We start from the raw sequence: 13,957 nt of genomic DNA, 5'->3' as shown, positions 1-13,957 counted from the left end.
CAAATCAAGGGGGAGCCAGAACAGGTCCCCAAAGGACCCAAGGGACAGTGCAAGAAAGCAGTCCCAGGTCCACTTCTAAAGACTTGAGATCAGGTCCACAGTGGCCATGCCCAGTACTGGCTGCAGCAGATTCCTACCTTGTGGGGCTGGAGCCCTCCGGTTCAGACTGCTGGATGGGGCGTTCTGGTACTAAAGCTCGTGACCAGCAGAGGCTGAAGCAGGGTGAGGGTTTGATGGACAGCTATCAAAAACCCTGGACACAGGACCACCAAGCCACTGAGAGAAAAACCTCAAACCATCTTTTTCTTTAAAGAAAACAAGTTTTATTTTTATAATCAGAACATTCTAATAAAAATATTATTATAACATTACTCCCTCTGCCCTCCAGGCCTTGACTAAACAGGCGTGCTGTGGAGTGCCTACACACTGGCTCCCTGAGGTAGGTGTGGAGGGACCCACTGCCCAGCCTGCGGGCAGCCCATGCTGCCAGAGATGCCCACTCCTCCCCTCCCAGACGTGGGCTGGACCTTCTCTCTGTGCAGCTAGGTCATGCTCACAGTCTGGCATAGGTGACAATGGGAGGGTGGGTGGGCACAGAGCCTGCTTGAGGGGCACAGGACCAGGAAGAAGGCCCCCATGGCACAGCAACAGACACCTGAGAATTCACCCTGCTGGGCACCTCTGCAGGTGAGGTGGGTAGCGTCAGCAGACAGGAGCCCAGGGCCCTGCAGGGCTGCGGTCTGGTGATGGCAACCCTGTGGGGGAGGGGGAGCTCCATCAGTGACACAGAGAAATACTGTCATTGTCTCCACAGGGAGTTACTGACCAAAGCCAGTCTCTAAGTAAAAAATTGGTTTGGGATCTTGGTGATGATGGTCTTGCCTGCATGGCAGAAAATTCCCAGCAGGACATGGCACAGTGCTTCGACTGAGGGGTAACTGGGCCGGGTTTCAGGAACCCTGTTCCAGCAAGAGGACAGTTCCCAAAGAGAAGGGAGGACGTCTGTACACGTCCCAGAGTAAGGCACCTGGCATGGAGTGGCTTCAGAACTTCCAGAGTGTACCTTCCTTCTTCAGCCCTTCCTCAAGCATGGCAAGGCTGCAGAAGAAGCTTGCTGGTGCCTTCAGGGCAGGTGGGCCCGGGGGGGGGGGGGCCTGACAAGACCCAGGTGGCGGCTCCTGAGGCTGGCAGGTGGTGGCTGTGGCCCTGGGCAGGACGTGCCTCACTGCATCCTGTCAGGCTGTAGCTGAGGCGCCTGGTACTGCACGAAGGTGGCGCCTGCAGGCGCAGCAGCAGACAGGGCTGGGGGCATGGCCGCAGGGTAGCCGTAGCCCACGAAGCTGGTGGCTGCGGCAGGCGAGGCGGCATATGGGTACTGGTCGTAAGTGGCTGGAGGGTACTGAGCGTAGGCTGGGCTGGCTGGTGTATACTCAAGGTAGGGCGAGGACAGTGATGGGACAGGGGTGGCAGGGATCACCACGCTGGGCTGCACAATGGCTGGTGGGTAGATGTAGTGGGGAGTCAGCCTGTGGGCCAAGCAGAGTGTCAGTGGCTGTAGGCAGAGTGGGGAAGGCCAGGGGTGCAGAGAGCAGATCCGTGCCCTGCCCTGCCCAAGCCTGTGTACCCATCTACAAAACAGATGCAGCAACACATCAGGTATGCACCAACCCCAGGGCCTTTGCACAGGCAATGCCATCAATCCATAGGCCACTTAGCGCCAGATCTCCCAGTACCCTCCTCCTCAGACCTGACTCCCACTCTCCCATATATCCCATAGGACCCACCGTACAATGTATAACACATGGCCTTTGTTTAAACCGGGAGACTGAGGCCAGGGTAGCCTTGAGAGCTCCAGGCCTGTGCAAACACTTGGGGAATGGTACAGCCCACATGCTAGGTACCTACCTACCCCTCCAGAGACACCCTTACTCCTTAGCTACCCACTACCTCCCCGACAGACAGCAGGAGGACAGGCACACCCACTGCAGGCAGGGGCACAGGGCTGCTGGTGTGCTTGCAGGCTGCTGGGCAATCGGGAGCTCTAGAGGCCTGACTCCTGCTCTACCAGCAAGTCCATTTTAAAATCAGGAAGGTTAAGTGTCCTATGCCAGGTGACCACACAGGTCCTGCAGCTTCGAACTGGAGGGCACCTGTAGACCAAAGCTCCACCCCCACAACCCAGCCACTGTGGAAATGCATCGGGTGCTACCTGCTGCCCATGGCTGTGACAAGACACCCCCTCCCCGCAAGGAAGCACAGCACTACTGCAGGAGGAAACAGGTTAGGCAGTGGGGAAATGAGGAGCGGGCACTGGACCTACTGCTGGGTCTGCCTGGATGGCCAGCCTCCTGCTGAGCAGGCCTGGGGAAAGGGCTGAGCCTCTCTGGGCCTCAGGCCTGTCTGCAGCAACACCTTCACCCTATGTACAGCAAGGCAGTTCCAACAGCAGCAGAGTCAGAGCAAGATGCCACCAAGAGTGTCGGCACACAGCTCTCTCATGGTTTGTCTGAGCACTGCCTCTGAGGCACTGGGACCTCAGCTTCCCTTACTAGCTTAAGTCAGGCCTAGAACCAGTCTAACTTCAGAGAGGCTGTGCTCTAGAAGAACAAGCACACGCTCTGCAGCGCTCGTCCGCAGCAGTGCATGCACATGTCTACAGAGAGGTCATTCCTGGAGTCGCACGGTGAGGCGAGAACCAGCAGCTTGTGTGAGAGCATAAGCAATCAAAGTCATGAAGGGGACCAGTGCAGCGGCTCCCACACCCTCCAGGGTGCAGGTGCCACACCCCAGGCCAGGCCACTGCCCATATGACACTGTTGAAAGAGAACCCTGCGACGGGTGAGGTCGTTGCAGACCCAGGCCAAGTACACCTAACACGCGGGTCCAAGAGCCGAGGCTGCCCAAGGCCATCCTAGGGCAGCATGGTGCAGAGAATGCCCAGCACAGAGCAAGGGAGGGGGCGGCACTGCCGAGGGCTCCCCAAGGCAAGGAGCACATGTGCATGATTTAAACTAAGACCTCTACTCACCAGTGACAAGAGCAGCATCCCAGCACCCACCAGTCATAAGTAGACAAGTGACATGTGGCCTGTGTGCGGGAGAGCATGGCCAGAGGGCAGCAGAGCGGCAAGAACAAGCAGCACACAGGAGCACTAGAGTAATGTGTGTGCAGGAAGGTCAGACAGATGCCAAGTGGCTTCCTGGATTTTCTCCATGTTACTTGAGGGAGGGTCTCTCACTTGAATCCAGCCCTCACAGATCCTGTAACATAGCTCTGGGGACACTGTCTCTTGTCTTTTGCATGGTGGGATTACAGGTGAGCTGCCATCCCCACCCAGTACTTCCTAGGTTCTGGGGATCTGAACCATGGTCCTCACACTAGTGCAGTAAACACGTTACCTATTGAGCCACTTCCCTAGCCTCAACAGCAGCCTCCGACAGCACATTTACCAAAGGGACAGAGGCAAGGCCGGGTGGAGCTAGCAGCAGCACTGGGGTGCAGACAAGGAGGCATCCCTGGCACAGCTGTGACCCACACCCTCACAGCCCACCTCTTCATTTCCACAATGCATGGCAGCTGAGCACAGACGCTGCAAGACGACATGCACCAGCAGTGATGAGCAAACCGACTGACTGCAGCTTTAAGGCCAACCAGCCTAGAGGGGAGGCCTGGGGAGGTGTGTGCCCTCCTTGGCTGCCTGTGGTACTTACTCCCTTGATTGGAATGGCACTGACGTGCATCCAAACACTACCTCTGAGCTGCATGGTACCTTCTCAGGTTCATGCCAGCACACAGCCATGAACAGATGGCTGGGCTCTGCAGGACAGAAACCAGAGCCCAGGGGAGACTGTACAAAGTATGGTCTCAGGGGAAGGGGACTGCAGGGAGGAAGCCCAGGCAGAAGTGTGACAGACTCCTCCTTCCCAGCACCACTCAGCTGGCCCACCAGATCCCCAAGCCCTTGCAGAGACCAAAACCCGAACAGCAGCAGACTCCACACTCCAAGGCACCCAAGACTCCGCCCCTGCCTACGTTTGGGGCCAGGCCCACTCACTCCCTGCCCTGTCACCTGCCTGACCCTCCTGAAACCAGAGCTGTGGTAGAGGGGTTCCTGCTGCCTACTCCCCGCCATCAAGACAGGGTACTAACTGGGTCGGAGGCCTTCCCAGAGAAGCACAGCCTATCTTGGTGTCCCTACCTGGGTGTGTGTGAGGGGGAGCCCCCTACCTGGTTTGGGGGGGTGTTTCCCACCCCCAGCCCTAAGATTCAGAAGCATTCGTCAGTTTGAAGCTTTAAGAGTGCCATGCTCTAAACTTCCCTAAACATGAGTAATAGGGAGGGAGACACCCTTACCCAATACCTCTAGGGGTGGAGTTTGCTAACACTGAGTCTCCCTGCAAGGCCAACCCACAGCCCCATGCAAGGACGTGTACCTAGAGCAGAGCCTGGTTTCCTGCTTTGCCCAATCCTGTATGCCCTGAATGTTGGGGTCACCCATGTCTCTGCCTATTCACCTGCACTTTCTTTGAGGTCTTGGCCAGGTACCACTGTGGTGCCTGACACCATGCCATTCCAAGATATAGGACAGGCAGAAAGACTCAGAGGCTTGAATGGCCCACTAAATCACCCACCTATGCCACGCTGCAATGGAACATGGCTCTGAACCATCACCTGTGGACACTTTTCTATAGGATGGCACTGGTAGAGAACAGGAACACAGTTACCCAGCTTCAAATCCACACACAGCACAGTGCAGAGCAAGCTTGAGGGGCAGCAAAGACTGCAGGCTGAGGCCACCTCAGGCTCTCAGGCCGATGGCAGCAACAGCTGGGACAGGGGCCTACACACCAGAAAACACTGGACAGTCACATTCTATACTTAAGTCAGTCTGCACTTCAAAACCCACTTGGGTCCTGTGAGAGCCCTGTGCCCTGTCCAAGGGTAGCCCTAGTTCCAGGTTGCACAGCACTGCAAACCCCAACCCTACCTGCCTGAAACCTGGAACTACGGTGTGTGTGTGTGTGTGTGTGTGTGTGTGTGTGTGTGTGTGTGTGTGTGTCTGTCTGTCTGTCTGTCTGTCTGTCTTCCCTAGTGCCACTCATTCAGACTCAGAAAGGTAAGAATGCCAGTTACCACCGGACACTTGACCTTCACCATACCCAGCACAGCCAGGGCACCACCCACCACACGGCAGTGACACAGGGTTCTGCAGGACTCAATGTCCCCACCCACCTGCTCCAATGCTGCGTTACTCTCCCTCCTTCCAACCTTCTGGGCCAGCTGGACTCACTTGCCTAGCTCACCGAGTCTCTCACATACCACTTCAAAGTGTCTCCTAAAGATTTCAAGATCCTGTCGATCCAGACTAGAACCTTCTAGCTCCTTCCTGCTGGACCTAGAAGCAAACGCAAATTGTTCCTGTGCTTCCTTCATGACAGTTTACACCTACCTCTCTACTCGAATCTCTACCTAAATAAATGCCCGTTGCCCTGGACTATACCCACTCCTAAGTGTTGGCATCTGGGACACACAGCCTGAAGGTTTCTTCCCCTAACATCATCCTGAGGGGCCTCCTTTTCTTTTCCACACAAAACCACCCCATCTCTTACTCTGTGTGTACCTACATGACCAACAGGGCAGAGCTTGCTTGTTTTCAGGATCTCCAATGGCCCAGCACAAGCATTTGTGAATACCCGAGCACCCTGGGCCAGCCAAAAGGCTCAGCCATGAGAATGCAGAGAGGGCAGCCGGCTTAGACAGCAGTCGGGTGTGATGAGACAGAAGGCTGAGTTCTGCTTGTCAGGTTCACAACATGCAGTCTGACCTGCTATCGTCAGTCCACCTACCAGCTGCCTGGTTCAGCCCTAGGATGTCCTCATCATGGTCCGTGCTTGGGATGACATGTTCATAGACTGCTGGATCCTCAGCCTGTGTGGGAACCCCATACCCTCGGCAGCTTTGGGGCCTGGGGAAGGCCAAGTAGACAGAGACCTTCCATACCCAAGTCTTGGGGGCTGGAACCTAAAGGCTGGGTAACCCACAAACTCCAGGGGAGTGGCTACTCCCAGCTCAGGGGGCTCTGCCATCAGCCTTCTCAGGCTCAGTTCAACCCAGGCCTAGGCCGAGAGCAGAAGCCAGCGTCTCCTCACCACACCCAGGGTTCCGTCTCCTCTCCCTCTTCTGGGAACCTCTTGCCCTTTCTCAAGCCAGGGTGGCCCTGGGACAATTAAGCCCACCCCTGGGTAGGGCAGCAGCAGAAGAGTTCCCAGGCCAGAGACCACCAAAGGAGTCTAAATCCTAGAGCTCTGGAGACCCTCCTCCTGGCAGGGACACTCATGTGATGCCCGGGGAAGGATGACTAGGTTCTGGGTAGCACCCAAGCCACCACAGGCTGAAGGGATGGACCCACAGTGGGCTGCTATGTGTGCTGGCCAGGGCTGGCAGCTGAGCCATGAGCATCTAACCCTCTGGGAGTGGTGGAACAGGTGGCTTCTCCTTACACCAAGCCCAGAGTCAGGGCAGTAGATGAGCAGCCAGGAGCTCCTGGGTCCCTGACCCTACAAGAGACCCAGGGTCCAGATCCCACGGCCTGGTGAGCTTTCCCTGGTCTGTTTCCCAATCAATAAACTAAGAAGTCATAGGCACATCCCCTGGGCTCCTGGCTGCCCAGAAGAGGAGTGGAACTCTGCAGTGACACTTGAGACATGTCTCCCCACCACAGCTACTACTGGAGCTGACGGTGAGCACTGTCAGTAGAGGCCCTGGCCCTATGTGTAGCCACACTCAGAAAAAATTCACCGGCTGCAGCCCAGGGGCCACTTCCCGAACACAAAGCCACTGCTGAAAATAAAAATGAGAAAGGCAAATGAGCCCATTTCACTTTTTCTTCTCCCCGGAGGCCTTACACCACAATGCTGGAGGCAACCTGGCAGCTTACCAGCAGCCCTGGCCTTGGGGTGGGTGGTGGCAGCGTGCGTGCATACGTGTGGGAGTGGTACCTGCCGGGTCTCCTGGGAATCTCCTGTGATGGGGGCACCAGGTTCTCTAGGGTTCAGGTGAATGCAGACAGGGAGAAGGCAGGCCACTGTGGGAGCCAGCTGGGAGCAGCAGGCCCACCTGAACCTGTCTAAATCCCATCTCTTAACTACTTTCAAAGTTGTACACTAGGACAGCCTCCTCCAAGGCCAACAACTGTCTACTCTGGCATCTTGGTCCTTCCCCCAGGGCTGGGGGTCCAGGTGATTTCACTGTCTCAGGCTGGGTGGCTGCTGTCCCATGGGGAGACCTTCTGGCTCAACTCAGCACTAGATGGATACCCTCAGAACAAATCCAAAGTCTAGCTCTCAGGAAGCAGGGCACTGCTCTGTAACCCAGGATAGCAGCCTGTCTGTCTAGCAAGCAGAAGCTGGGTTCAAGGACCACCACCAGAGAAAGCAAGACAGGTGGAAGCAGAAAAATCAGGGAGTTCAAGGTCTGCTGGGCTGTAAGATCGTCTTAAAGAGAAACAAAAAGTGTTGTCACACACATGCCTTCCATCCCAGCACTTAAAGAGGCTGAAGGAAGCTCACTGCAGGCTCTGTAGCTCAACCTGGGCTACATACCAAGACCTGTCTCAGAAAGAAAAAACATCAAGACAGGCCCGTTTTCTCCTCAGCTCCTCCAGTGTGGAGTGGTTTTGTCTGTCACTGGGAACCCACACTGGGCTTTAGACCCCACAGTCCCCTCTGCAGCTCGTTATTATCCTGTGTTCTCTCACACCTTGCTGCAAGCCTCCTGGCAGGGGCACTGTGGTCACAGCAGCGGGACTAGGTTCTCTGGCCTGACTCTGCAGACGCCCTGCACATTCTCAGTTCATAGAGCCTCGAGAAGGGCAGGGTGGGGAGCAAAGCCACCGCTCAAGGCATGTCTAAACTCCTGGCCAAGATCCATCAAGGGGCCAGTGGGCCACCTGGTGGACTTCCATGCCATGGACACATCCTTGGGGCTAAGAGCCCCTACAAGTCACGGCCCCTCAGCCTGAGGCTTCAGAAGAGGTCCCTCAGGCAACTGGTAATAACTGAACTGAGAGGAACCTACGGAACCTAAGGGCACCAGAAGCAAGCTTCTGTCACAGCAGACAGGGACAAACAACAGGTGCAGCATAGGCTACACGCCCTCTGGGAGGGTCAGACAAGACACAGCCCACGCCTGCCTCCAGACAGGCTGCCAAACAGGAAGTGATGAAGGGGGAGCAAGCAGGGCCACCCCTAAGACACCGCACAGGTGCTGGGGCGAGCGTGCTCGCACCTGCTGCTCTGGGTCTGGTCGTGTGCCTGCCTGCACTTCTGACTCTTCACTGCCGGCAGCCCTAGACAGGCCTCCTGAGACAGGGTCACACACCTGCCCTACTGCGGCCTCGCCCTGGACTCCTTTTCACTGTGCTCAGTGAAATTAGCAACTTTCTCTGACGCCCCTCCCCCAACCTTCCCCCTCTGAAGGCACAGGAATAAAGCCCCTCCCCCACCCTCTCCCCACTCAGTGTACTGTCTGTGCAGGAAATGTCTGCTACAGTGTGGGGCCCTGTGGGACCTAGACACTAGGACACTCGGTTACAGCAGTGCCAGTGTGTGGCACACCTAGCCAGTCAGATTCAACACAGAGCTACACTCATTTCCCTGAGGAGCGGCCCAGAGGCACCCTGATTAACTATGGAGTCCTTGCCATGCTGGGCCCTGGGGGGAAAGACCATCTCACTCAGAGCATCTGCGTCAACCACCACAACCCCTCCCCCAGTCTCTGGGGGACAGACTCCTTCCCAACACTTCTCCTCAATCCTCATGCATAGGCCTGGTGTCATGGTGTCAGGACAGACACCTCCATGTGCATACCAGGTCCATCCCACAGAGAACACAGTCTCTAAAACAATGCCTGCAGGAAAGCCCAAACCAGGGAGGGGATTCCTGGATGCTACTGGTCTCAGAGACAGAAAACATGCATCCAAGAACTGTCCCATGAGGGTCTCGGGAGAGGGCAGGCCACTCTATTGGCTCCAAGCTTAAGCCAGCAAAGCTTGCTGCTGGGCCTGTTGCAGGAACCACCCCCCCCCCCCAAAACCCACAGCTTACCAGGGCCCTGGGATCAACATGTTCCAAACGCCATGATCAATTTACTTATGTTTTAGGCTCAGCCACCGTCTCTACTCTACAGAGGTGTAGTCCGACACCCAGCACCTGGGGACCATGACCTAACCTCAGCCCTCAGGACCTGACTCCTACGTGGGGAGAAGGTGAGATCCGGGCAAACAGGCATCTTGCCACAGCAAGGTTCCCACTAAGAGCAGGGAGCAACCTCCTGGACTGAGAGGCTAGAGACATACCTCAGCTTCCATGAGCCGTAGGCCGAATGTGGACTGAATGACACAGGCGACCCTGGGAGGCCATGACAAACCAGATCAACACTTCAACAGGGTGGGGAAATCTCCACTGTGCGGCCCACCTTCTCACCTGCATCACTGGATCCCAGGACTGGTAGAAACCCCCTCGCTAGAAGGCCCTGGGTCACTTATCCCCATGAAGGATTACTGCATGGGCCTGGAGGCTGGAAAAAGCTACTGCAATAGCTGAGAAGGCTTCAGCAGATACTATGCCTTGGTCCCCAGATATAGTTACATGATGGACAAGCACAGGCTGGACAGCCAGCAAGGCCTATTCCACAAGCAGGCATGCAGCAAGCAGGTGAGGACTCAGGCAAACAGCAAAGCCAGACATTCTCTCAGGGTCTCTCCAAGCTGATGGGTGGTCCTGACCAGACAGGAAGGCCCAGCGGTTTGGCCTACAGATGGGCTGTGGGGTCTTTAGAATGTCAAGGGCCTAGAAAACTGTACAGCCAGTAGCTTGCAGGCTCTGAGGGGCCAGGGCTCCAGTTCCCATCAGGCCCTCGCCAGGGCAGCCCCAGGCTGACCGACAAAACCAACAGCTGAGTCAGGCCCAGCCAGGCAGGCCAGATTTTTGTAACAACAAAGGGGGCTTGCTTGCTGACAGCTCAAGTCTGCCTCCCAGCTGGGCATTAACAGCAACTGGCCCAGGCAGCAAGGCCTGACCACACCACCCGGGCTCCCCAGAGCCTGGCAAGCTCAGGAGGTGAAATGTTCCTCAGAGGAACCCAAGGATCACTGGCCAGTCCCTTGTGCCCACCTGTCTGTCCGTTTGGGTCTACACTCCTTGGCAACCCAACCAACACTGTACCAAAGGCCATTGTACAAAGGCCACTTTGTAGTCAGTGTTAGATGACCAGCCTACTAATCTAGTTAGAAATCACCGTGGCCCAATGTGAGATGTGCCTCGGAGTACCAGGACTCCCCCAAAGACAGCATGTGTGGCCCTGAGTTCAAACCTCACCCCCGGGGTAAGTCACTAGCCATCTGAGGAGAGCCTTGTTTCCCTGGAGACTAGAGCATGCTCTCCTGAAGTGGTACTGTCCCCATTTTCCAGGTAAGAAAAGTCAACTAGAGGGGGTACAGTCAGAGTATCAGACTAGACCTGTGAACCCAGATCTGAGGGTCACAGAGGCCAAGCACTAGTGATCCTGAGGCAGTAACTATTTGTCGGAGTCAGGGGGGAAGGTCCTGTCCCAGTGTAAGCAGGACTATTTATACGTAGCTCAGCTCAGTCCAGCACCAGCCTAAAGTTCAGCTCTACAGCAGGCTACCCGAGAGCAGGCCCTCTCCCTCTCCTCAGAGTCAGCAGGGATCAGCAGGGAGAAGCTAACACGAAGCTGTCAAGGCTGGGATGCTCCCACACTCCTTCCAGACAGCCTAGAACACATACGACACAGATCCCAGGGGGAAAAAGTGATCTGAAACAATCTGCCACAGTAACACCCCAAGTACTTCCCCAGGAGAACCCCTATGACAGGAAACACAGGTTGGGGCCTAGACCCCAGTTGTCCATAGATAAACTCCTGTTCAGCTCCCATCAATCCCCTTCATCAACCATCAATCAAGGACAGTTGCGGTGAATCCTGGTGCCACCCCACAGGACAAGCATCTGACCCACTGTGCTGGGCAAGCTCAGCCCCAGCCCCGACAGACACTCCACTCTACCCCACTCCCAGCCTGGGACACAATACCCCGACAGACACTCCACTCTACCCCACTCCCAGCCTGGGACACAAAACCCAGGCAGCCAGAATTTGACAAGTTTGCCACTGCAAAAGGTGGGGTCTGTGTCAGAGTCCCCACCCGTCACCTCAGTCACAGCTAGTCTACACTGAATAAACAGACCAAGTACCATGGTCCAACTTTTGTGTCCCTTAAGTGAGTGAGTCCTTCCCTAAGCAGTTACCAAGCCTATCAGTCTTTTCAAGACAGGAGGAAGGGGGACACAGAGCAAGAGACTCACACAAAAAGCCAACCAATGACAGTCACTTACGCCATTCAGAAACATCAAACCTCAGCTGATACAAACCCACAGTAACTACCTTCATGGTAACTGTCCACATCAGAAAACACCCCAGGAAGAGCCCAGCCCACCAGGTCCAGTCTTAACACACATTTCAGAAGAGCTGCCTGCACTAGGTGTACTGAACTCCCGAACTCAGAGTTAGAAAAGCTGTCCCCACACTCACTGCACAGGTAAGGAAGTGGATGCCCATGTGACACCTGGCTGAAGAGATGTCACATAAGTGGGGACAAGGTACACACCAGACTTGAAGACATGTGCTCCCCTTTGGGTTACAGAAATGCAGTCAGTTTTATCTCTTCCTCCATACCCCCAATACACAATCTAATTTCTGAAAACAGCCATTCCCCAGCCTTTCAGATCTGAGACTGAGAAGCCCACAGCTGTCCCACCTCAAGGCCTTCCCACCCACAGCCAGCTATATCTACTCACCCATAGGTGCGCTGGATCAAAGTGGGGTGCAGCTGCTGCACGCCAACAGCAAAGCCTAAAACAAGAGGACAGTTAGGAACAGTATATTGCAGGGGTAAGGTCCCAGGGCCACACATGGGGGGGGGACGAACGACTGAATAACACACACCTCTCTCTCCTAGTCACAAAGGATAACTGACTTCCTCCCCAATCCCACCCAGCCACCACCTCTGTCCCTGCTTGTGAACCCTCAAAAAGCAGTCAAAGCACATTAAGTCCACGGGTTGTATCTATCAGCTTCTTTCTCTGGATGTCCCCTCATCTCCTGCCTCCTTCCCACCTCAAGAGAAGGAGAGGTTTGAAAATTGGTATCCCTGGAACCATACAGTGTAGAGAAAGAGGATCGAGCTCCCAAGCTAGGGGTGGCTGCCCTGGGCTGCCTCTGCAGGCACATGATTGCTGGCTGCCACTCTGGGACAAAGGGGGAGCAGGGGCAGCGTTTTTCCATCAGACAGATACCAAAGCTGAATATAGAAACAAGAAGGGCTGGAAAGAAAACGCGAACTCTCACCCGTCTGCAGGCTCCTAGGCTTGGCACCCAGGTAGGCCAGGTTCACGTTGGCCTTGCGGCCGTCGATGATAGGGTTAGGGTCTTTGCAAGCCCTATCAGCTGCTGCCCGATCTGCCATAGTCACCTGCAGGAACACAGAAGGTCAGGGGCTTCGGTGACTGGCTGAGGAAAACAGGGCAGAGAAGGGAAGAGGGTTTAACCCTGACATCAGGCCCTCTGGGTCTTTCTTCCCAGGAGGTATCTGGTATTTAGGACCCTTGGGGCACTGTCTTCTCAGCCTCCAGGACTGCAGCTCCTTCCCCTAAGTTCAAGTGCTGAGAGTGCCTTCAAGGACAGCGACAATCCCCTGAGAGGTGGAGTAAAGTGAGCCCTAAGGGGGACTCCCCCCCACCCCCGGGCTGTTCTGGCCATCAGTAAGTACCGTTAACTTTCTCAGAGAATTAGTTTGGGGACACTAGAGTGGAAGGAAGTGGGAAACCGTCTTCAAGTCGCTGGCGCTAAAGCTTACGCTTCTTTGGGGCGGCTGGAAAGTGTGGGGGAAGGGCCGACGGCCCCGGGAAGCCCCGGAGTCCCGGCTGCGCGCGGCGGGTCTGGGAGGCGGTGGGGGAGGGGCGGCGGCAGGTGCGCGCGCCGCGGGCACTCACGAAGCCGTAGCCGCGGGACTTGCCGGTCTGGCGGTCGGTGATGACCACGGCCTCCTCGATGTCTCCGAAGCCCTCGAAGTACTTCCTGAGCGATGCGTCGGTGGTGTGGTAGGGCAGGCCGCCCACGAAGATCTTGGTGAACGTGGTGTCCTTCTGTGAGCCGTGCATGGCGCTGGGGGCGGCGGACGGCCGCGGAAACACACTCGGGGCGCACGTGGGCTGCAGCAGCATCGGGGCCGCCGCTACCGAGCCGGCCGGCGCATGCGGGGGTGTCGCAGGCCGAATCCGAGTTCCCCACGCCGTCCCGCACCGCTCGTCGGTCCGCCACTAAGCGTCTACTCCGCGCCCTGCGAGCTGCCGGCCGCCTTTGTAGCCGGCCACGCCCCGCGGTCACGCCCCCTCTCGTTTCAGACACGCCTTTGAAAGCGGGGGCCGCTGGGAATTGTAGTTCTAAACACGTCCCTCGTGCCAGGACGCCGGGCCGGCGAGCGAGGTGGGTTATCACCTGCGTGCACGCCAGTATCAGCTTGTCTGTCTCGCGGGGCGCACGATCCGGTAGATTGCAAGCGCTGCTTGAGTCAGTGGTTTACGTCCGAGCGACTAGGGGTGCAAACGTACTTGTTAAATGGTCCAAAGGAGTGCCTCAGCTACTCATGCGCGAACTCTTGTGTTTGATCTCCGCATCACATAAACCTGGCTGGTGGCACACACCTGTAAACCCAACACTTAAGAAAGAATCAGTTCAAGGGCACCCTTGGCTATATACTAAGTTGGAGGCCAGCTGGGCTAAATCATACCCTATCTCAAAAAAAAAAAAAAAAAAAAAAGGCAAAGTGGATTTGCCATGTACATAGAAACAGTTCACATCACATGAAGTTTGGAGGTCCTGTGGT

The 13,957-nt window shown here is 56.1% G+C and overlaps 1 protein-coding gene across 3 annotated transcripts; it reads right to left on the bottom strand.

Annotated features, from left to right (window-relative positions):
• Positions 1-303: 303 nt before the first annotated feature.
• On the bottom strand, positions 304-13,445 carry Rbm38 (RNA binding motif protein 38). 3 transcript variants are annotated; one of them, XM_076930324.1, is made up of 4 exons: positions 13,065-13,445; positions 12,421-12,544; positions 11,871-11,925; positions 304-755 (listed from the first exon to the last, which is right to left on the bottom strand). In XM_076930324.1, the coding sequence occupies exons 1-4, from the start codon at positions 13,293-13,295 to the stop codon at positions 554-556; spliced, it is 612 nt and encodes a 203-aa protein (XP_076786439.1). In that variant the 5' UTR covers positions 13,296-13,445; the 3' UTR covers positions 304-553. The 3 variants fall into 3 exon arrangements, with proteins under 3 accessions (XP_076786439.1, XP_034351128.1, XP_076786440.1); XM_034495237.2 differs by having other exon boundaries at positions 611-1,526; positions 13,065-13,438; XM_076930325.1 differs by having other exon boundaries at positions 611-1,526; positions 13,088-13,306.
• Between the last annotated feature and the right edge of the window lie 512 nt (positions 13,446-13,957).

Source organism: Arvicanthis niloticus, chromosome 2 (assembly GCF_011762505.2).
Source record: "Arvicanthis niloticus isolate mArvNil1 chromosome 2, mArvNil1.pat.X, whole genome shotgun sequence".
NCBI lineage: Eukaryota > Metazoa > Chordata > Mammalia > Rodentia > Muridae > Arvicanthis > Arvicanthis niloticus.
Note: the sequence above shows the minus strand (reverse complement) of the source record. Positions and strands in the feature narration are given on the sequence as shown.